Source organism: Varroa jacobsoni, unplaced genomic scaffold, assembly GCF_002532875.2.
Source record: "Varroa jacobsoni isolate VJ856 unplaced genomic scaffold, vjacob_1.0 scaffold_379, whole genome shotgun sequence".
In the NCBI taxonomy this organism is placed as follows: Eukaryota; Metazoa; Arthropoda; class Arachnida; order Mesostigmata; family Varroidae; genus Varroa; species Varroa jacobsoni.
In genome coordinates, this window is record NW_019213281.1 from 55,948 (window position 1) to 79,234 (window position 23,287).

At 42.1% G+C, this 23,287-nt stretch overlaps 1 protein-coding gene and 1 long non-coding RNA gene across 3 annotated transcripts in view; one reads left to right on the plus strand and one right to left on the minus strand.

Moving 5' to 3' along the window:
* Window positions 1-2,942: 2,942 nt before the first annotated feature.
* Window positions 2,943-7,785, plus strand: LOC147753565 (uncharacterized). The gene is made up of 2 exons (XR_015310779.1): window positions 2,943-4,110; window positions 6,616-7,785. It is a non-coding gene; the product is annotated as an uncharacterized LOC147753565 (long non-coding RNA).
* A 1,766-nt stretch (window positions 7,786-9,551) lies between these two features.
* Window positions 9,552-23,287, minus strand: part of LOC111259890 (cell adhesion molecule Dscam1) — a 134,510-nt gene continuing 120,774 nt past the window's right edge. The window contains exons 10-25 of one of the 2 annotated variants that reach the window (XM_022832246.2): window positions 23,000-23,284; window positions 22,688-22,807; window positions 22,140-22,304; window positions 21,448-21,731; window positions 21,070-21,214; window positions 20,731-20,895; window positions 19,635-19,705; window positions 19,192-19,444; window positions 18,935-19,027; window positions 18,570-18,764; window positions 18,318-18,477; window positions 14,921-15,075; window positions 13,340-13,513; window positions 12,605-13,009; window positions 11,587-11,839; window positions 9,552-10,812 (exon numbers count right to left, since the gene is read on the minus strand). In XM_022832246.2, coding sequence (XP_022687981.1) covers window positions 10,773-10,812; window positions 11,587-11,839; window positions 12,605-13,009; window positions 13,340-13,513; window positions 14,921-15,075; window positions 18,318-18,477; window positions 18,570-18,764; window positions 18,935-19,027; window positions 19,192-19,444; window positions 19,635-19,705; window positions 20,731-20,895; window positions 21,070-21,214; window positions 21,448-21,731; window positions 22,140-22,304; window positions 22,688-22,807; window positions 23,000-23,284 — 2,963 coding nt within the window. In that variant the 3' untranslated portion in view covers window positions 9,552-10,772. Of the gene's footprint in view, window positions 11,155-11,586; window positions 11,840-12,604; window positions 13,010-13,339; window positions 13,514-14,920; window positions 15,076-18,317; window positions 18,478-18,569; window positions 18,765-18,934; window positions 19,028-19,191; window positions 19,445-19,634; window positions 19,706-20,730; window positions 20,896-21,069; window positions 21,215-21,447; window positions 21,732-22,139; window positions 22,305-22,687; window positions 22,808-22,999; window positions 23,285-23,287 lie in introns of both variants that reach the window. The other variant, XM_022832247.2, reaches the window with a different exon arrangement.

Here is a 23,287-nt window from a genome sequence, read left to right on the forward strand (position 1 = left end):
TGTACCTATTGTCTCCTAACTATGAACCTAAATTTTATAAAATTGTGCGCCTACTTTTCGAAAAAGCCCAGCCGTCCCATTCCATGTTCTTGTAATTTCACTATTGGGTTAAAATCTCATTGCACAGCTTTACAGACTGACAAATTTAAGAAAAAAGCAACGACAGCTATAATGTAGAAATTAAATTCTCATGTGAGAGAAAGTTCTATAAAAAATCTGAGGGCTTGATGGAAACAAGCGGATAAGCGAGCAACTTCGAGTGTCGTCGAAATACGGCATCACCCGTAAGAGATATCAAAATTATTCCTTGTTGCTGAAGCAAGTTAGCTCCGTTGCCCTTATTCGAGTATTTAGCCTCAATATAGGCCATATCCCGATTTTGTTGCAGTCAGCGAGTATATCCGAAAACGTCCGCTCGCCCGCCCGCCCGCCCGCCTGTCAGAATATTGCCCTTTCTCCCGCCTGTGCTTAGCAGACGCTAGCTTGAGCATCGACCGAAGCACATTTTCGGTGCAAAATATTCCGTGACTGAGACGAATGTGTTTCGCTTGGATATCCATGAAACGACTGAAGTTCACTCCTTCTGAGGGCCACTTTTTCATCACCGGCTATGGAGAAACGCTACGCATTATGGGGTAGTAGGTTAAGTTCAACTTCCTAAAGCGAACTCGAGTAGCTTTTAAATCTTCTAGACCTCTTGTCCAATGCCTTACCTTACACAAATAGGATTGATTTTGAGATGGTGTAGATTGTCACATAGTACGGCTTTAAGAAGGAACAAACCTTGTAGAAAACTATTCGGTCTTTTCGAGTTACTTTGAGCTGTTGATAAAGTTGATATCTGCTCGCAGCGTAGCATTTTGGGGGCTCAAAATTTAGGCTGGAAATATAAGTAAAGAAGATACAAGACTAGACTGTTCAACAGAGGGACCTGGGGGTCACATCCCGAATTACGACTTGTACCCGCTCAAAGAATGATCGGAAATTGTCAATAAGATACCCGTAAAGTAAGATTTAACATCCAAACTTCAGGAGTGAGAGCTCGCGTCCTCTTCATTGATGAGTTCAGTACTCGGCTTGTACTAGCACAACGCCGAATGTAATCATTTAGGGGCACTAATGAGGCCATGCCGTTCAAATTTTTTTTGTTTAACATCAAATGCAAACAATGGTTCTGCAACACAAGTGCATCTTAGGCATACGCATGTTTGACATTATGGAAATACTGAATACAGATTAATAAAGTCCCATGAAAGTAAAATGAATATATATGGTAGAAGAAAAAAACTATTAATTAGAAAGTCCATCGTTTGGGACGCAAAACTCGGGAAGTTTATATTAAAAATAGGGCTCGAGTCGATATGTTTGATCCTTCATACTTATCCTTCGTTTCCGAGCTTTAATTCTTCGCCACTTCGTAATATCTCTATATCGACATAGTTTTGCCATTAAATCACACACGTTTTACGTGACATTTCTCAAACGTTGGGAATATTTCGCTGCAGACACACATTGCTTATCCTTCATCGAAAATGCATCTATCACGTATTAGAATACCCGTAATACATGTGATTCTATGCTCTGCCGGAATGTACTGTCTTCTTTTAGCTAGACCAAACGCCTAATTGGCTACACAGTCGTACGTGGGTACACCAACATACAATGGAACTGTTGGTGCTCTCAAACAATCTTTTGCTACTCTACTACCATGTACGAACTAGAAAAATGCACCTCGACCCCACCCTGCTCTGCGACAATCTTTCTGCTGCCCCCCAGGTCTCTCTCTTTATAAATATATATATGTGTGTGTGTGTGATTTTTGACTTTTTCTTTGGCTCGTCGCCTCCACTTCATCGTTCAGTCGGTACCGATGGTTTCGCCTCGACACGAAGCTCTGCCTGTTTGATCTTCTTGCCCGTAGACACGTTGATAGGCCTTTGGCCTGCCACTTGTTCTGGGCTGAACGGAACAACATAATACGTTTAAAGCACCTGTCGAACGATGCAGAAGCATCTTTCGGATGGGAAACCTTGAGACAGAAATTTCACCGACGATACATATGAGGAGAGTTTCGGAAGACGTGTAGAAAGCTAAACGTGATCAGTGAGTGAGCAGCCTATTGGAATATCGGTGGATAGTTGTTTTTCCTTTTTTAATTATTAAATACTCTTTCCTTTTCACATTGTATATTGTGAATAATTAGTCGAAAGTTGGGATACTTATCATTTGTTTAATGAACGCGTCATTAAGCGTTTGTAGGAAGCAAACAAAGACTAAAATGCTATTAAAAAAGAAGTAACGTTCTTTCAGCTGAGCATAGATCTACCTAATGGACAGACATTAAACTATCACTGCGCTGTCTGCGAAACTATTAGTCAAGTTTGAGACTGCACGTTGATAGGTCCTTTACAACTGAAATTTCTGTTGACACGACGCTTTTTAGTCAGTTTTGTTAAAAATGACATTAAAAAATCAGAAGTGTAAGCCTCTGTGGAGATCTCACTTGCTTTTAAACATCATTCATTTCATATCTAAAGCATAGCCAAAAAAGTAGCCACATAGCTTAGGTTAAAATGTATCCAATCAAAATATATAATACTTTCCGTCACAGATCTGAATGCGCATAGGCACCTATTCTTGTATTACCTATGATGTAAACAAGCTGTTCATGTTGAAGTTGAACGCTTAGAAACGTTCTATGTAAGTATGCACAATCACATTAACCATATGAAGATTGAATGAGTGTGGTCGATGTGTTTGTCAGTAGTCTCCTCTGGGGTTGTACCTACAATTATAAGTCATGTACGTGAAAGAGCGGGAGTTCGTGTAGGAATTGACAGTATTACATGTAAATATTAACAGCAGAACGAAAAAAGACGCAACACTACACATTTATGTATCAGTAGGTTCTAACTAATGATAGCTATCTGTACCAGTCTGTACACAGCATTAAGGCAGGAAAACGTATGTTCCTTAAGGCTGATTGCTGTTGTCTTAGTTAAAAAAAAAAGGACAATGCTTTGAAGCCTCCACGCGGCCATACGTCATTAATTTACTTTATTGGTCTCCATTTCTGTAAATACTCGTTTACTCGTTTCGCCTCCTTTTTTCTGTCTTCCATATTGGGCCGAGCTGACTCCCTGTATTAGCTACTGATTTCAGCCATCAGGCGATAATAAGAAAAAAAAAATAAACCAAGAACGCACGATACATCTCTGCTGTACCGCTTGGGTCGATTACCAATACTACCAAAGCTGTCTGGGGTGCAGGCTAGGTCTGTTTCGAAGCTGCACTTTTATCGTAGATGAGATGAACCAAGCAACACATGTTGTTGTTGCTGCTACTGCTACTGCGGTTGTCTCTTTGAACACTTTGTTTGGGGAATTCCACAGCTTTTTGTATGTACAATTATTATGTAGTCCTTTGGACTGCTTCGAAAAATGATGCCGCTGTAGATAGTAACTGTACGTGTTGTACAGGACATATTGCCAACAGTGACTGGTTTTCCTGTCCTGCTTTCCTACTTCTTTCAGTTTCTGCGGAAGAAACTCCGGCCAGCAGCCGGAAATAACTGCTTGATGGGGGCCAATATGGCAACACGCCAGACTGTCTCAAGCACCATCTCTCGTTCATTGTCTGTCTATCCTCCTCGCTCGTTGCTGTAAATGTGCGCTATCTCATTCGAGACACCCGACGCTCGCCTAAGGTTGAGAAATACCCAGCAATCTAATATAGCGTTGACTGCAGGACGTCATAACGATCCTGTACGCCAGTACGGCCCGGAAGGGTGGCGCGGGACAAGCATTGCGGGCTTTATGAATAATACATTCGGAGATCTGGACGATTTTTAGTCAGGGAAAAAGTAACCGGAAGAGCGATCCAACGAGTAGAAACTGAGCTACAACTAAAGACTTACTCAGGCGAGCTGTTATTGCCTATTGTCTTCTCCCGCTTGTCACTGTTGCCCCTCTTGTTGTCGTCATCATCATTGTTGCTGGAAAAGGCGCTATCAGCTGGCAACAGTGGGGTAGCGGCGTATAGTCGTGTGTTTGCCTTCAGTTTGTAGTAGTGCTATGCGCGCCGTGTAAATCGATGCCTCTCAATGATGAGGTGAGTGTATACGTCTAACTAAAGGGAATTACATATGAATGTGTTTGTGTGATTAGAGTCACGTACAAGAAAAAAAGAGTATCTATGCCACTAATCGGATACTTCATACAAAAAAAAAGAACTACCTTTGAACGATTTTCCTTTTTAATCAAAGGAAAATATAGAAAGATAGAAGGAATCTACGCGATATAAGAGGAGAGCTGAGATAAACGGGTACAAAAAGCGATCCCCCAAAGAAATACTCCTTTCTTTTGAACTTCGTACTGAGAAGGCAAGACTTCATAAAAGACGATGGCTTTCAAGCTAGTCTACAAAACAGTTTTGAAAGGTAGCCGTGGTCGTTGAAAGTCATCGTTAAAAAGAGACGATGTCAGAAGAGCATAACACACTATCTACATTTAACCTTATATGGGTATATTGGACACATATATAGCAGGTGAACGAATGGCATCTGCGGCGAGGATAGCTACGCTTAAAAAACTAACAAAGTATGTTAAAGAAACTTGCGATGAAAACAACTGTTGGTGATACACGAATGAAATACATAGATTGTAAACATTAAAATAAACTAGAGCTTGTCGTACAGCTATAAAATGGTAACGTCTATTGGTCGCATGCTACCTAGACATTGGTTATTCTATGTAGGAGACCTCCGTTGACGCCGATTTGCATGTGGTCTTACGTCATTAATACCTTTACGCCATCTGCTGACCATAACGGCTTTCATTACTAGTAGTAAGACGATTAGGTTTTCTCTGCAATCGCTTACGTATCTGAAGGCCGAACGCATTCAGGCCATGATTCACGAAGTGGATCCTTAACACCTCCATAGAAGACTTACGCTTAATACAAATCAGTAATAGGATTTTCGTTTCTATAGCGGCCCATCTACGTTCATATCATGCTACTGATGCGTGTCATACATAGAACGTGCATTAAATCGTACACGCGTGTAATTACAGTACGGACAAGTGTTTATGTACTAATAGTGATAAAAAAGATTTTTTCATAACAGAAATATCAATATTTGACAATTTAGCTTTATGATATAACTTTTAAAACTATTAATGGGAATATTTTCTCTAGCATATGTACAATATATTTGCATATTATGCATATCGTGTTAAAGATATGTTTTTGTCAAAACTATCAATCTTGATAACATAAAAAGAAGTATCTTGAAGCGGGCACAGTTCAGCTTGATTTTTTTAAAGTTAGAATGCATTACTCTGTATTAAACGGAGATGCTGTGTAGCCTTCGTGGGACTGCGTATACATACAAGCACCCATCTTACAAACAGTGGGCCACATTTACTGAGGACCTCGAAGGAAAGTTCGCCTCGTTCTTTCGTTCGGTGCAATTTTGAGAAATAAACCGAACGGCTGAAAAGCATAACAATGAAATGCGTTTAGTAAATGTTACTACTAATTAGATCATTCACGGCGCCAGAGAACTGTTAGAATTTTCGTTGTAGGCATAATAGCACAATCTCTACATCTGCTTGTAGTAAAATATCGTTGAAAAATTCACAGATTAACCAAGGGCAACATTCTATAAATGATATATAATGGCTGAAACCTGTGTCATTTCAGCAAGAAAATTGTTTTATTGAGATCTCGTTTCGAATTTATCAAGAAGCTTCAGCATGTTCTTTGCGACATCAAGAAGAGAATTGTCCCTGAAATATCTAAACTACCTGTCCTCCTTGCTTGGTAATTCTTTTTTCCGCTCTAAACGCATCCACTAGTCTGTCTCTTGGCATAGCCGACAGCTAATAAGTTAGCATAATGAAATTGGCACACTGACAGCGTTCCGACTTCTTTCTAAACATTTTCTCTCCCTACCTTTCTCTGTTTGGATTTTCTTGTTGGATAATGTCCTGGCATGTGAAAGAACGTTGTCTTGGGACGCTCCTTTATCTTGCTAGTTTCTGTACTTCAGCCTTCGGTTCCTGTCTGTCTTTTTTTTGTTTACACGACTTTTCTTGTTGATTGCTGTACTGTAGGAGAACGGAGTGCCCCCAGAGTACCCACAATCAGGCCGTATAACGCCTTGATTGTTCGACTGCGCTATGGCGGCAGTAACACTGGTTGAAGCGATGACATTGTCAGCAGCAGCAGCAGCAACAACAACGACCATAACGACTTCTTTACTGAGTCGCTGTTGTGTGACTGATTGAATGAGACTAGAACTGCGGTGACATGGGCGCGGTGTGAACGATACACTGCTTGCATAACTATTTTTTTCTGCCCCACCTTTGCTTCGCTTCACCGAAGGCTCCATTCAAAGCCCCGCTTTGCCGGCCTTTCTTCCTCATGGTCGGGTGAAATATGTGCGAGCGGCCACAACTGACTCGAACGAAGGAGGTACTATTATATAATATGATAAAATACGGTAATTCACCGAGCATAATCACCGCCTTGTTACCGACTGAATGAGCTAAGCTCAGCAGATGGAAAGTTAAAGACTAATGTAATGTTCCTCGGAACTATTGCCTTTTTCAGGGAGCCACGTATTACTTGACCAGTTCGATGTCCCAACACAAGAGCTACTACCGAAGCAGAATCCATCTGTGTGTAGTTACGTTCTCAAGTCCAGTACTCATCACCGATGAAGTCCGATTTCGCCCGCAAGTGACGACGCTGTTCATGGCCGAGCAGGAAGAAAGATAGATAGAGGCCCGCTAAATCCAGAACGAAACAGGGTGTAAAAAACGAATTGCAGTCAAAGAAGAAGAATATCTAATTTGATTTTAACTTTGCTGGTGTTTCCTTCTCATCCTTCGATTCTGCTCGTACCGCCTCTTCTGAGGGTTTTCTATCCTTCTTGCTTTCCACCTGATTCAACTTGTCGCTCTATGTTACTCCTTTTTTTGTCACTTCCCCTCTTCTCGCTTGGTTCTCTCGTTATGAGTAGTTTTGTACTAACGGAGAGTTCTGTTCCTTCCTCTTCGTCGTCTATTCTGTTCCTTCTCCGTGTTCGTGTTTTTTCATTATCCGTTCACTCGTTCGCTGTCTGTTCCGCTGTCGTTCGCCGTCGTTACGACTTCTGCAGCTACACTGCCGCGACGGTAGCGATTGCCGTCAAATAGTCAACGTACGAGCTCGTTTCGTGTCCCTGATCCACTTTTTCCTTCATCTTACCGACATCTCTTGAATATTATATTGACGTGTAACAATTTCTGCCATAATATCGATGTGCGTGCTGATGTCGATTTATCCTTAAATACTATTGCTGCAAACACGTTTTAAGGCTTTCCAGGGAATTTTTGTTCTTCGATCGCTTCAGCTTGCTGACGTTCGTCAACAGTTTATTTCACATAGACGGTAAGTTTTGTCTCGACGTAAACCCCTAAAAATTCGAACGTGATAATAATGGCAATTTTACTCTTCAGAACATTGCCCGAACATGGGAGGGGCCCTTTATGGTGCTATTTGTAAAACACTTCTACGGCTACGTATGTGAAGCGCATATAATACAACGCCAGTAAGAACGCTTTCATGATTTTGTTTCGCAGCTTCAAAATGACACTGAGTTCCCTAGCATGCACAGAAGGGGGATTTGGCCAGACAGATTACGTATGTCCGAATTGTACGGATACGTAAATAAATGCGAACTTTTTTTTCATGGTTCAAGAAGACTAGTTGCTCTGCCTTATGCTTTGTAATAACATGATTGTCTACCAAAGTTGAAGATACATGGTAGTCTAGGTTCTAATCATACATTTCACTTCGTACTAAGGGCTCATCGGTTGAAGCGTATCGAACGATCTAGGTGCCGGACGTAAAACGTGTAACATTTAACTCACACTAGCTACGTAAAGGTACACACTTTGTGCGCTTATTTGTTTCGATGCTGTAACTCATTTTAGTACTCTGTCCGCAATCAATTTCTCCCATACAGACATTATATTTGAAAAAATATCTTCTAATAGCTCATCAATAAAGACGATTCGATAACGAGAGCCCGCACATGCAGCATTTATCGCAGAAGTTACCTTGTTGCTTGTGGATCCAGGTTGTTATGGCAATGGTAAGAGGACTTGGAAATTTTGGATAGGCTAAAATACACGAAATTTCCTGAAGACACCTAATTGTATCTGCGCGGCTATTTGATCTGCACGCTCGAAATAATACGCATGCACAATAACAGAGCGTTTGGGTCGAGTGGAAGCTGCGCACGCATTAGTATAAATGGCCAATAGAAATTATCGCCCAAAAACCCACGTCTCCTTATGTTGTTAACAGATCGTTAGAAGTCGTCTTGTGTCCAACTATGCAGGATGCAGGAAAGCTAAGCATCTACCTGAGCTAAATTAGATGTCATAGTATTACATAGAGCAATACAGTCCAATAGTGACCAGTAGCCCCTCATCATTCAGTTCCCGAAGGCGCGATACGGTGTCCCTTCTACGCGGATTCAATCGGCGTACTAAGCGGAAGGCATACGTTCTAGACATAAGCCATGGCTCGCCATGCCAATCACTAACATTCGTATTTAGCGTACACCCCAAACAAGTGGGAGATTTGAGCGAAAGTACGCTAATCGAGGATAAGAAAAGTGTAGAAACGAAGACTATCCAAAGCTCAAATGTCTTTTGCGAGCTGCAAGAACGTTTGCATGTGAAGGGATTAGTAAAAAATGCTTATACACCCCTAATTGATAGGAACGAAACACCGAATTTGATTATTTAGGACATCATCGATCATGTATAGTGATAATAATAACTTCGTATCCCAGTTTATCTCAGGTTTATATCAGGTTTATCCAGGTGCAAGTTACAATATTATAGAGTAGAAGTGGTTACAGTTTTGGCCACTTGAACTGGGTCACATGGGCCACTCAGACGCTTCTTCAATCCGACAAAAAATCGTTCAGTAACACGCATAACTTTATACGCAGTTAATGCTCACGATACGTTGTTTGACACTGAATAAACAACTTCTGAATGCATCTGACGTCTCCAAAAAAGAAAATATACATAAGTAAACGTAATATATTTTATTTATTGAAAACCTTCAACTCTTTACCATTATCCATTGCCAAAAAAATAGCGACATATTATATGCACAAGGAACGTTTTGAATAGCGCACTGATACATTGTAACCTAACCTAGGAGATAATCTCTTCTAGCTATATCTATAGCACCGACTGAGAGCCTACTAGGCTAAGACGGATACGATGCTGATCAAATCCAATAAATCGCACAATTTCTCTGGTAGTATCTAAGCAGTGCGCTCAAGGCTCGATCCTCGTAACTAGACGAAATATTTAGCTACACAATGTGGCGTCTAAATTAGATCGTATAGAGAACACCCATTGCTATGAGCCGTATTACTGCAACTATATGTATTGGCTGCTTCAGCACGAAGCAGGCACTGTCACCTCTTCGATCGAAGCTGATCGGAAAAATTCTTTAGAGTACAACACGTAGTAACGTATGTATAGAAAAAACGTTTATTTGTTTATTGACATTTCCGGTAGATGACTATACATCTCATACCACGTTCACCATTCGTTAGTTTCTTAACAAATATTGCACAGTAACCACTTTGTAGTTAAAGGCTTGTGTAACGACCGAACGGCGCTCAGGTACAAATGCTTTTTTACACAAATAGGAGCGCAACATCTTATCTTTCTGATCCAATTATTATCGACACTACCCTCCATCTCCAGCCCGTCTCCTCAATAATCCATAGAGCATACCCCACAGTGGTTTTTAGAATCAAGTACATATATGCGTCGATTTCCAGTGATTAAGATTCAGCGCTTCGTCCTCGTCGAGTCAGTTCTTATCGGTCGGCTTAACTAGCATCTTCTTCTTTTTCAGACTTTCATACAAGTGTACCGCTCAGCGTAATTGATGCTTAACGAGGTTTCCCTCTTCTTTTTCGACTCTGTGAGCTTCGTCATCATGCTTCATTTATAGCTGTACATAACTAGTGGATACCTCACGTGTGTCGCATACTTTAATCCATCATTAAGTCTTATACTCACTTACCATGTCAATCGATTACAAGCGAACCACAGTCATAAGGACCGTTCCTTATGGAGGACCTTGCCAGGGCGACAAGCTTGGGCCGTTTGCGTCGTGGTGAGAAATCACATAGTATAGGCCACGATCACCTTTGTCCAAAGACTAATAAATGTTTTTATTTCTACGTGTCTTTCTCTGTTTATAACAATCTATAGTAATTCACTCGATCATTCGCTTCCTTCACTGCTCAGATGAGAATCGGCAAACGTTTGGTATTATGGGTGCTACAGACAATAATAGGTAGAACTTTCACTGCTATAGCTTCGTTGACGCTGTCATTATGTGGATTTATCTAGTGCATTGCGTACGTTCGTCCTGTCATTTGTTGTCGTGTTTCTGCTGGGCTGATTCACCTAGAGTTTACCAATCGACATAGTTTGCTTTGTTGTAATGTCTAAAGTGTTCAAGTTATTTCTTCCTTATTTAACATATTTCTGACTTTTTATCGCCCTTATCGCCGATTTCGCTTCTTGTATCGCCCGTATTGTTTATTTCTTTTGTAACCTTTCATTTTTTTTGCATCTCCTCGCGTCGCATCCTTTTTTTCATCTATTTATATTAAACCTATTAAATTATTATATATATATTACAATATATGGAAACCTATGACCATCTTCGTACGCTTAGGACGGTTCGTCCATGTCGAGCATTTCCGAGGAGAACCTGCAACACACATAGAAAATTGGAGAACAATTGTATTAGAACTATTCCAGACCAGAGCAGGTGCTGCAGCCATTCAATTGACGGACTGAGGCTGGCAGGCAGTCGCATTTCCACTAATGACGGCTGTCCCTCACTGCTTCGGGGCCCCACAACAGTTCGAATACGAGCGGTCGAAGTGGATCCACAGAAGGCACAATTAATTTGCGTGTCAGGCTTTCTCTTTCGCCTTCTCCTTCTTTGGGTACCCACGCTGTCTTGTCCTGGCCCCGGCACGTCCCCAGAGAAGAATGCCTCTTACTCGTTGGTCTTTGGGCCAAGCCACGAACGCCCTCTCAATGCCATCTACACAGACAAAACTACAGATCGGAACTGCGCACTGCTACAGTTTGTCTCATCGGTGCAAACTCTTAAATATGCGGCCATACGTAACCTAGTTTATAATAATTACAATTAAAACAATATTTTAGCAATATTGCAGAGCTGAACAGTAAACGAGTGTTTTTGGGCCGCTCATCGGTGAGCCAAACTGGCTCATAATAACAATACAAAGTAACGGCTGTCTGTGCAACATGCACTAAAGCTGATATATTGAATATATTTACAAAAAATCACAACCGACATATCGGACTGGGTGTGACTGATTGGGAGGATATGGTTTCTAATTCTTCGCAATGCTGAGTGTCGAAGTAAATTCACGAAGGTAGAGGTCTTTATCCATACGCTCAAAAAAAAACTTCTAGTAGGTGTAGCGGAGGCCAAAATGACGGCACAAACCTTCTAGAGAGCGTGTGCGTGTGTGGTTGCTCCCTGCGAGCGGCGGTCTCATGGTACGGTGATGAACTGGGGGTTGTCTGCGAGGGCGATCCTGATCCTCCCTCGGCACCGCCGATTAGTAACGAGCCTCCTAGGGATCCCCCTAGTGAAGGTGAGCCCCAGCCGCCACCTGAGGATTTCCTTTTTGGCTTGGAATAGAGGTATGCGGGATGCCGGAGTTCCTCACCATTTCCTCCAATCAACACCACCTCGGCTAGAAAAAACAGAATGAGTCATATTTATGCACACATGCATTTAAATAGAGACACCTGTTCAGTGACAAAGCATATTGATCCATAAAATGATATTTTCAGCTAAAAAATAGCAGACGGAGTAGCTGTGTCGTTCAGTCTAACTTCCCCATTTGCACATAGTTGCTTAACGGTAAGCAGCATGTAGTTTACTATATCTGATTAATTTCGATGGAGTCAAAGCTTTCTTTCTCATCCTACAACGCCCCATATAAGTTGGCTTCGAAAGGTATAAACAAAAGGCTGCAATCAAGTAAATTAAGTCATTTGCCTAGAAAAACTAATCTGGGCTCAGGAAAGAAATCATTGCATCATGCAGCGTACTATGCATGCTGGACTACCGACGGCGGAAAGGTGTTAATCTTTAGAAGCTTCAATCCTGTCTATAAGAATGTGCCTGATCAAACAGTGATAGACGTCTTATTTATAAATGAATGGATACAGAAGATAAAAGAAATAAACACAAACTCTAACTACGGGAGACGATGATTTAATAGTTGACTACCACTCCGACGTATCGTTTTCTAAATGGCGTACTGTTAAACAGTTAAATATCTTTGATGGTAGTGAGAACACTCAGGCACAATAATTACGTTACTCGAATCAAACTCTATTCATACAATACTGAAGGATTCCTTCTTTATATACATAGAATATGGTATGATGTATATAATATAATAAAGACAAATTAATTACTTCATATATCATCTTTCCTCGCACACACTTACCAGTATCACAAACGTGATTAAGTTGATTGCTATTTTGCGCCGGCAGTTGCCCGGCCATTTGGTACTGGCCTTGGCCAGCCTGGTTTTGGTGGTGCATCGTCACACCATGGTGTAGTGTACCCTGGTGGTGACCAGGCATCTGCTGCCGGTGAAAGGGCACGTCGTAAGTGTGTTCATCGCCTCGCCACTCTCTTGGGATGCCTATTCCAACGCCCCCGGGGCCCAGAGTATCTCCTCCATAGAAACCCCTGCTTGCGTCGCCAGGCGCTCGGCGAATAGTCCCCTGACCGTGGCACGGACTCTGCATATACTGCATCGAAGCATGCTTGTTTGCTTCCATCTTTTCCCAAACCGCCATCGGAAGAGTATCCTGATTGCAATGCTGCAAACATTTGGAGCTGTCACCTAATAACAAATCAAAAACAAACCTCATATATACAGAGTATAAAAATATCTATGGTATCTATGCTAAACGGTAGTAGTAGAACGGAAATAAGGAAAAAAATCCCAATTTCTTAGCGTCGAATAATTTTCGAATTGTTTACATTTGCCTTAAACTGTAACACCAGAACTTGTAATTCGGAGAAGGCTTTGAAACATCAGATATGCTACATCGAAAAATTAATATGACATATCCGAGCTCTAATTAAAGCCAACAGCGTCAAACCTTAAGAAATAAGCTAAGATTCTGCGCTTAGCTATAGTTTGGCTAGAAGCGCATGTGAATCCTCTTACCCTGGTCCCTAGGGTGGCACCCCCTTGATCCTCTCATCCGTCCGAACCAAAAGCATGCTCCTACAGCTGCCGTCACTAGAAGAACAAGGCTGACAATGAATGGCAGTATTAAAGACGTCACTGATCCATATGGAGGCGATCTATCCCTCGTTGAATGCGGAGGTGGAATTGTCCCTGAAACAAATAGAAGAGAAGGCATCCACTTGTCTTATTAGACACTAAGATTGCACATATCTTGGTGTCTAATGGGACAACCCCTTTGAACAACAGAGCCCCTTTGCAGGAGTACGTAGCTGTTGCACTCGCAAATCGTTGAGGACACTTGGCAGAGTTTATTGAAATGTCTCAGCTTCTATCAGTTATTTAACTATCTTTGAGAAGAATTAAGAAAAACTCTTTTAAAGACAATACATTCTTCTTCTGTAGTATCTTCTTTATATAGTATCCTATACATATTGTATAAGTGATTTCCCACAGAAATATATTCTTGTTATTAAATAAAGAGAATCCTATTTGCTCTGTGCTATCAGGTGTATGTATAAGACAGAAGCCTGACTAAACTATCTTCTACCGCCTAATTGCACATATAAAAGAAAAGATATTGCTACATTTGGTCGTCCGATGATTTTTTGACACTGTCTCTTTCTTTTGTACGTGGCAGTCACGCAAAGGGCTTTTAACGCTTTCCTCCGCAGCTGGTTTCATGTGCCCTCTGCAATTAGCTTTGCCGCATTCGCCCAATGACCTGGTAATCTCACGGTGGCCCTTTTGTTGTACATGTTATCCGATGAGATCTTGGCCGACCGGGAACACTCTACCAGCTGGGCACTGCTGTTTGACCCCAGAAAGCGGAGTAGCCAACAGCCAGCGGGATCCAGCTTTCGCCCAGCGACAAAACAACGTTGTCCCCGTACTGCCTTGATGATTTCCCGTTGATGAGGGGTCGTGAAGGCTTAAGAAGGATGTCGGCGAGCATATACTGCTGCAGCAAGCAGGACGGGAGACAGGGTGTCGTAAAGCAAGCACATGGGGTTAACATTGAGCCGGCTGACTGCGCTGCCGGTATAGCTATTATTTGATATGTGAAGTAGACACGCCACTAGTCCATTGGCAGTGACGAGACACCTTCTGCGTCTTATAACGCTCTTGGAAGAAGCGACTAGCTACGCAAAATCTAAGACTATGTGAGTTTACCCGCTATCGGCCAGTTGGTAACATTAAGCAGGCAAAAGCAGTTAATGCTATAGATGTCCGATTAACTACCGCAGTGGCTCAAATAATGCTGGGCAGAAATAATGAAACGTTATACAACGTACGTAAATATTTCCAAGAATGCCGACTGACAGTAGTGCGCAAAAAACGCAAATGGGGTAAGTACTATAGATCGCTTTTTGCAGCTGCATAAGTTAGAGGTGAAAATTAAAAGCTAGTAACTTCGAACATCTTCGTCATACATCATCAGCTATTTAACTATTGACTAGACGGTAGCAGGCACAACATATACCCAATAACCACCGGCTAACAAAGACGAATCCACTTCTCTGAAGATGCAGTGCACGACATGGATTTCGGTAGATTTACCTCCTTGTAGAGTAAGTGTTGAGAATGGATACTCGGTTTCCGTAGCACCCGCCTCGTTGTGGGCAGCAACTAACAGAGTGTACCACGTGGCGTGCGCAAGTGAGCACAGGGTCACTGGGTGCTGAGTCGTTGAGCTGGATGAGGCATCAAAAGCTCTGCAAATGAAACATCAATGAAATAGCAAAAAAAAAGGCAAAAGTCAATGAAAAAAAAAAACGCATGCTATCGTTGTTTGTAAGTTCTAACATGCAAGCGTCCAGAAATATTCTCCTGTTTGCAAAACATCCTAGGACCATCCCACTCGTCAAGGCTAACAAAACAGCGTGTCTGTTTCTTTTGATACCATCCAACGCTATAAGCTATTCCATCTATGCTAACTGCTCCGTTTGGCTACTGCTACCGTCGTTGCGGTGATCGTTATAGTTAGTTAGCCGCTGCGGTTATACTGGTGGTTTGGTAAAGGTAAACGATTATGCCGAAAACAATTTTGTGTCCATGAAAGATGGAAGAACAAACGGCGACGCCAAGCTAATTTGGAGGAACATCTTTGAAATCGTTTGTGGACCCATGGGCTGCTTGCTCGGCTTACTATGCTCACTGAAAGTCAGAAAGTCTACTACTACTCAAAGCAGTCCGGAGGTCTAGCCCGCCTGCGATTTTCTCTTTACACAACTGCGGGTCACTGGCTGTTGGCCACAGACGGGCCTCCGCTGGTTTCGTCCAGTTTAGTCTGCTTGGTTTCGTTTCTTTACTTGCTGCATTGGAAACATAGCTAACGGCTGATCAGTACCGTCAGCATCAGACCCCACTATTCGTTCAGACTCCCATTGCTACCGCTTCCACCCAGAGGCTACTCGCAGAAGATACAGTAAAAATGGTGAAAGTCTTGCTCTCGTTCTCTCTTCGACGCTGGATTTCGGTTTCGCAATAAAATGGGCGATTGAAAATCGAGATCCCTACAATTACGAAGGTGGTGGCAGTGGCGGCTGCCCAACCGTCGGCCACTCGTTTGCTAGCCGAGTAGAGGAAGTCAAGTAGAAAAGCAGAGCTGGAGTTCAGTTTGTGTATGTTGAGAGTTAGAGGAGCTGGCCCAGAGGCTAGTGAGTAGGGCAACTAGAAAGGAACTACAATGAGAAAGAAAGCCAGGCTCAGATAGGCCTGCCTTTGCCTTGCTTGTCCTGGTCCAGCCCAGAGTGGTGGCCGCTGGTAAAGAAACATCCGATACGCTCGGATCGGGATTCGTTGAAACCCGATCTCCTGACTAACGGAGAGCCGACATGATAGGAGACGGAAGAGAGGGGCGGTACTTTGGAATGGAGTGAAACGAACGGGGCCTCTCTGTCTAGCCTTTTCGAATAAAAAACTAAGTAAACGAATTTCTCCACGCAACGGACCTCCAGTTCGGCCATCAGTATCGCAGCGATTCCTGCTGCTACTGCAACAGCTACCGTTGAGTCGAAAACCGTTGGCTGATGCCAGCAAGAGTCCAGCAGCACCTCTTTCTTTCTATGACGTTGTTAGTCATTTTGTGCTTCATAAAGCTGACTTGATTTTCGATCCCTCGTGGCAGCGAGAACTGGGAGTGGAGTTCGCGAAAAAAAGACCTTGGGCTGCTGGTGAGAGAAGCCATCGGGTTTAGCTTAGTGCGGACTTCTTAGTTTCTTGCCCTAATATTCTTCCTTTACAATGTCTGAACAATAGAAAAAGAAAAAAACGTAATTCTAGTGTTCTACAAAAGTCCGCATACCCTTTAAGGAAAAATCCCGAAAGAATATTCGGGGAAATTTCTGATTCGCTTCAAGATACTCCTAAATAATTTCGATATTTTATAGAGCATTCGGCGCCAATACCAATGTTGCCAATGAAACGTCTTAGCAAGTAGAGAATAGGTATTGCGGCAAAGGATACTAGACCGCCGTATGACAAGCACCCGGAGGCGTGAAAGGGCGAGATCTGCAAAACAATAATTTGAGCCCTTTGGCTTGTAGAGCTGACCTGTAGAAATTTCCTTCAGTGCAATCGTCCGTGAATTTTGTGTAAAAGCTTGCCGTCAGCAGAGTTATCCTACACGGGTGGTCACGCGGAAAGCAACAATGAACTAGGGAATTCTTTGGATGAGTTTGGTTCACTACACCTACGGCTGTAGTTGTCATAGAACTTCATGGCCGTAACTGGCTTTATGGCTCTAAGGCCAATCCTCGCAAACTCACTAACGAACTGGTTTCCAACTGCGTTTCCGCTTCGTAATACCCTGCACAAGTTTGGCGGACAGAAACATCTAGTTGGCCATTTATTGACGATCACCTCGACAAAAGCCTTTCAACAACTCCCATGGCCCTAGAATCTCGCTCGACGTCCCTCTGTTCCAGAGTGGTACATAGTCTTTTCTAGTAATGTTGCTACCTAACTGAACATATATAAAAAACGGAACTTTATGCACAAAGACTGACGCTCCTATATAATAGGAGCCCCTGTACGACCATTACTACTCTAGCTAGGGAAGAAAGCTCGCAGAAAAGGAGGCCTAGAAAATAGATACTGCGTCTCGTTTTGTCATGTACGCTGATTTATACAAGGACGCAACTTTACGTACAAAGATGGACAATGTTTCATATTAAAGGCACTTGTACAGCTATTAACACTTCTAAATGGAGAGGGCCTGCGAAATAAGCAACCTGCAACGTGGGTTGTGCCCTTTTTTTGCTATATTAAGGTAGTAAATCATAATAATGGTTTTTAGATGATTACAGCAGCTCTCAAGGAACGCCATGTGTGAGTAAAAAGGGCCTGCGAAATAGGCAACCTGTAACGTAGATTAAGCGTTTCTTTTGGTTATTTTAGTGGAGTAAGTTATACTAATAGATTTTTTTTTGATTATGACGGGTCCCAAGGAGCGCTATGTACAAAGTAATTTATCATTATGTTACATGTTTATATTAGAAATACATAAGTGTATTTTTGAAGGTTTCAAATTCGTTTGGTTATCGTTGAGCGTTTAAAACTCGCTTGAAGACGAATCCTTCGGTGTTTATAGGTGCTGTCACTGGGTTATTCTTTCATCATATTCTTGATAATAAAAATTTTGTATTCATACTAAAAAATAGTGAAACAGAAAGCATGTTCAGTCTACAAATGGACAACCTTAATCTTTTAAAAATAAGTTAGAGGAGCTGTAATTACACAGAAAAGAAGCAGCACTCTCTGCTACATTGTGAACTTGTAATTTTCAAAAAATGTGGAGAACGATAAAATTAGAAGCATTGCTTCCTTTATTGACCGTATTTCCTAGATCATGTCATCCACTACAATTGTATGTTGATAAGTCGTAACGCGATAAATATGAACATCTTTACACGTACAAAGCAATGTGCGGTTTCCAAATGCTCTTTTTACTTACCTAGATCCCGGGTTAGTCCAGTCGGAGTCTCCTTCCAACCGGTAGTGAAGGACGAACGTGGAGATAGGACAGCCGCCACTTTTCCATGAGGACAAATCGACCGAGATGCATGTAGTGTTCGACGATAGAAACTCCCGTATTGATGTCGGTGCCACTGGAGCTGCAAATAATTCGGTGGGCGTTTAATTGTATCTTTTTTTAGTGTATTGTCTGGAAAATAGCCAGCAAACTAAGTGTTTTCGTTTTACCTACTTGCGCCATCGGTTTTAGTTTGCACATGGTTGCTGTGAGGCCCCTTTCCGGCCCCGTTATGGGCGACTACATAGAAAACATATGGCCGGCCACAAGAAAGGCCTCGTACGATATGCGAAGCCTTTTCGGCAGGAAGGAAGTTTTCCTGCCATGGACCTCCGCTGCCACTTGTGTCACGATAAAATACAGTGTACCCTGAAAGAGTAAGCATCAATTTAGCGACATCATGAAGCATCCGTAGAACACCACTGCTTACTGCTACGATAGTTCAGTAAGATGGATTTCGATTACGGTCAGTAATTGCTTAGATATGACAACTTATAAAATTAGCTTAATTGGTGTCATTATAGCTCGGCTTCACTCACCGTTAATCGGTTGCTCACGGGCAATATTCCAGGCTAGATGAACCGATGAAGACGTAGAAGACACCAGCTTTAGATTGGCGGCTGGGGGCGGATCTGAAGTTCGCGCGCAAGATAAATGTGTAGGTACAAACGAAAATATTATAAACAGGTCACATTTACTACCGTCACTGTTATTCGCTCGTAGCAAGGCAACCAATATAGAAGAAAAGAGTTCCTCTACGTACAAAACCTAAAAATGCTCTAAGTGACAAACTTACCAATTTCGAGTGTTTGCGCTAACACTTCATCGGACACTGGTCCGGCACCTTTACTATTGAAAGCTTGTACGACCACTACATATTTGGTGCTTTTCTTAAGTTCACGGATATTTGTCTCAAGCGGCTGTCCCGATGGAAGTTCGGACACGTCAAGCGTTTTGTACGCAAACGACTCGCCACCTTTACCCGACGCTTTATAGCCCACGTAATAGCCCTGCACACTTGCTGGACCATCATCGCCGCTTTCAGGTGCCTACAAAATATGCGTATAAATAAGGTATATGTGTATATGATAAGCTGGCATACCCCAAAACGCTTATCCGATTTATACTCCGCACAAAGTTCTCGTCGTCGTTAAACTTCCTTCTGTCACATGTAATAACCCATTCGAAGGGTATTGTTAATTTGGATAACTCGTATCAATAATCTGGCATGATACTTACGTCCCAAATAACGTGTAGGCTCGAGGATCCTATTGGACTGATCTTTATGTTGCGTGGTACCGAATTTGGGGCTGTAATACAGAGAAAAACAACGTATATCTGCATAGTCTGTATGTGAATGTTTCAACCTAAGCTTGATAAACATTACGTTACATGTATAATACTGAAATTGTGTCGGCTACCAATTGAGCGAGTCAGGCGTGAAAACCATTTCAACTCGTCACCATCTAAACTTCTATAGACCTTACAAGCATTGCGTCTTCTACTGATTATCACGATATGATTCAAGGGCGCAATCCGATTCAGCAGGATATTCCGGATGAAAATGAAAAAAAGAATATTTTTGTCAGTCCAACTAGCTATAGAAGCTACATTTGCGTACCTAACTTAGCTGTACTCCTTTGTTGGGCTTCAGCGTTTTGAAATTACGGTCGGTAGCCGTGCGTGTTGGCTTTATACATTCATGTTGAAATTCCTAAGCCAAGACTGAGCTCTGTTATATGCGCCTCGTAAGAGATACAAAAACATGAAGACTATTCATATTCATCACCGACACATTATGCCAATAAAAGAATTCTTTACCCACGTTGTTCTTCACGTTGTACATTTAAAAAAGACGCAACATATTTTTATACCATTGAAATGGAAAGTAGATTATAAATGTTCAGTCCCAAAACTGGGTTAGGAAGTTAGTTTCTTGTATTTAAAATAAGTAAATGCTTTGTGGTTTTAGCATCGTCACAAAGGTTAACCCCCAATTCTGTCTCGTCGTTACGCAGCATGTTTATAATCTCGGATATCAAGACACGTTTTATTTGTGCCCTTTTCGTATTATATGTGAAAATGGTTTTTTTTTTGTTTAAGGAAAGGTGCATCTTTCTAAAAAATTTACTTCCTTGGCCTGTTTCGCAGTTTATTCCTCGCTCTAACTGCCCACCATTGTCGGTTTCTTTTGTGCATTTCGTCCGCATTAGCATACATTTGCATTGGCCACCGACCGCGGTGTATTATTGCAGTATCGCATGTCAGCGCGGTCTCTCCGAAGGACCAAATATGAGTTGGAGACCTTCTACAGTTTCAGGGTCTCGAGGCGTACCTTCTTCATCCGTTGTCACAGTGACCGCCTGACTGGGTTCGCTCATGCCAAGCGCATTTTCGGCCTTCAGTCGAATCTCGTATTCGCTTTTTGGTCGAAGCGAAGTGACGACTACGCGCGGTTCCGCCGTCTCAACCGTACTCGCCTGCGCAATTTCCCAACTCGCTAAACAGAGTTAATAAAACGAGTCAATTAGTTAAGTGAATGGCACGTTCCGTTTTAGAGCCAGAACCAAAAGCAATTCTCCCGACCAGGGCTACCGTGATTCTAAACGTTGTTAGAAAAATCAAAGGATTACGATACGGCTCGCGTTTAGCTCTTACATAACGCGACTTATACCTTTGGATTTTTTGAACTCAAGAATATATCGGATGATGGGGCTGTTGCCACTGTATGGATGTTGCCATGTTAACGTAGCTGAACGGCTGCTTACTGAAGCTACGTCTACTTCCCGTGGTTTTTCAGGAGGTTCCTGGACCACCACCTGTCGTGCAAAAGGCAGGCAAATTGTTATTGCGGTCGCTATAAACAGCTCTATATATATCTAAGAACGTTGAGTTTATTTACAATATTATTGTATCTTATGCAGAATATTGTACAAAGTTTCATATATACGTAATATGGCAAAAACAGCCACTTACTATAGTCACTAGTAATAATAATACCATTGCTTATAGAAAAAACTATATTTTTCACCGCATTAAGATGTAAACTCGCCTGAAAGTTGGTGTCGTCCCTTCCGAAGGCGTTCTCGGCATAACAGCTGAAAAGCGATGAATCCCTTCGCTCAGCGGTCGCTACGTGTATTTTGTATTCAAGAACTTCCTTTGTATTCAGCTCCTGCACTACATATCGAGGTTCAAGATTAGGACTGAAAGGTTGCCGATCCCTAGTCCATGTCACAACAAGCGGTGGCTCTCCAATGGCTCGGCAATTTAGCTGGAAGCTATCACCACGCCGCACAGTGAGCGCCTGGAACTTTCGTTCGAAATGGGCCGCCACTGCAAAATAGATTAACCAGTGAAACACTCTGCGTTAACATCCCACGCCTGCAGGAATCTTGCAGCATCTATATTTCTGACATGTCGGCTACCTGACTAACTTTTGCAGTGCTTTATAACAATAATTGTCGAAAGGGAGCCTACACGGATCAAATATGCATTATGGTTTGCTATGTTTTGATGAAAGGCCAATCAGCCTTCATTGGAACAGCTTCTTCTGTATTATGGGAAAAGAACTCGATGGTCTGTCTGATTAAGACTGTAACGCTAAAAATGGCCTAGAACTAGAAGAGCACTAGGAGGCTTTTATTTACTTTTCTGATCACAAATAACTACAACAGTGTCATGAGATAAGACATAGTGGTCCCATAGGCACATCGGGTGAGCACCCGGTCTTCAGACGCTTACCATGCACATCAAGATTGATGACCTTAGAGATGCCTGGTCCCACTCCATTTACGGCCTGACACATGTAGGGGCCTGCGTCTTCTCGCGAAACCTCTCGTATTGATAGCGATCCATTCTCGAGAATCTGAATGTTAGCGTTGCTAATAATCACAGCGAAATCGCTCTCTGGTGCGTCGTTTGTTAACCAAAATAGAATAAATTTGCCATTATTTAGAATCGTGTTCTGTGTTTGTCTAGAAATTAGCTTGTCTCACTCAATTTAGTCTACAAGTGATTCATCCAAATCCACAAGTTGTCTTTTTATTTCAACTGGTATTACTCATATTGCTACGAACTTGCTATAACTCTAACACCATGCAATACATAATGAATATGTTTAACTATTTTCAAATAAGAACTAGTTTGAAATAAAAAAAGATCTTTTTATTAGCTTGAGTATTTCAATTTAAACAGGATCATGTCATATCATAATACCGGATTATGGTTAAAAAACTGGAAACGTGAAAAAATGATACGACAGCTTTATTCCTGTTGAGTTTTATACTAACTTTGTTGCTTTTTCCAACGAATAACTGGTAGCGGGTGACCTGACGCTTGACAGTCGAAGACGATCGGCTCTCCAACGATGGCATGTCGATCCAGAGGCTCCGTTAGCCACCTTGGGGGTACTAAAATAGTATGAAATGCTAATATTTACACAAGAATACTCATCACCAATGCAATGCCAATGTTTCACTAGGTAACCCTGTACCTAATGGTTGATATCATCGTCTTGAAGCTTCCGTTGGATATAATAGTCTACGTAAAACCTTCACATCGGACAACTTAAATGACGTACGCTCTTTCCAATTTTGGGTTACCTTGTACGACCATAGGTGCGGTATAATTCGAAGCTGCTGCCGGGTTGGTGGCTACACAAGTATAATTGCCCGAGTGTAGCTGATCCACAGAAGTAAATGAGAGAAACGAGGTATAATCATTAGCCGCGCTAATAGACGCTTTTAGACTGGATGGTAAGGGCTGGCCATCTTTTAGCCACGCGATTCGGATGGGCAAATCGCCGTCAGATACAATGCACGCCGCTCCGGCGCGCTTGCCTTGAGTGAGGTCTTCAGGGAAAGTAAATGGGTTTACTATTGGCGGAACTG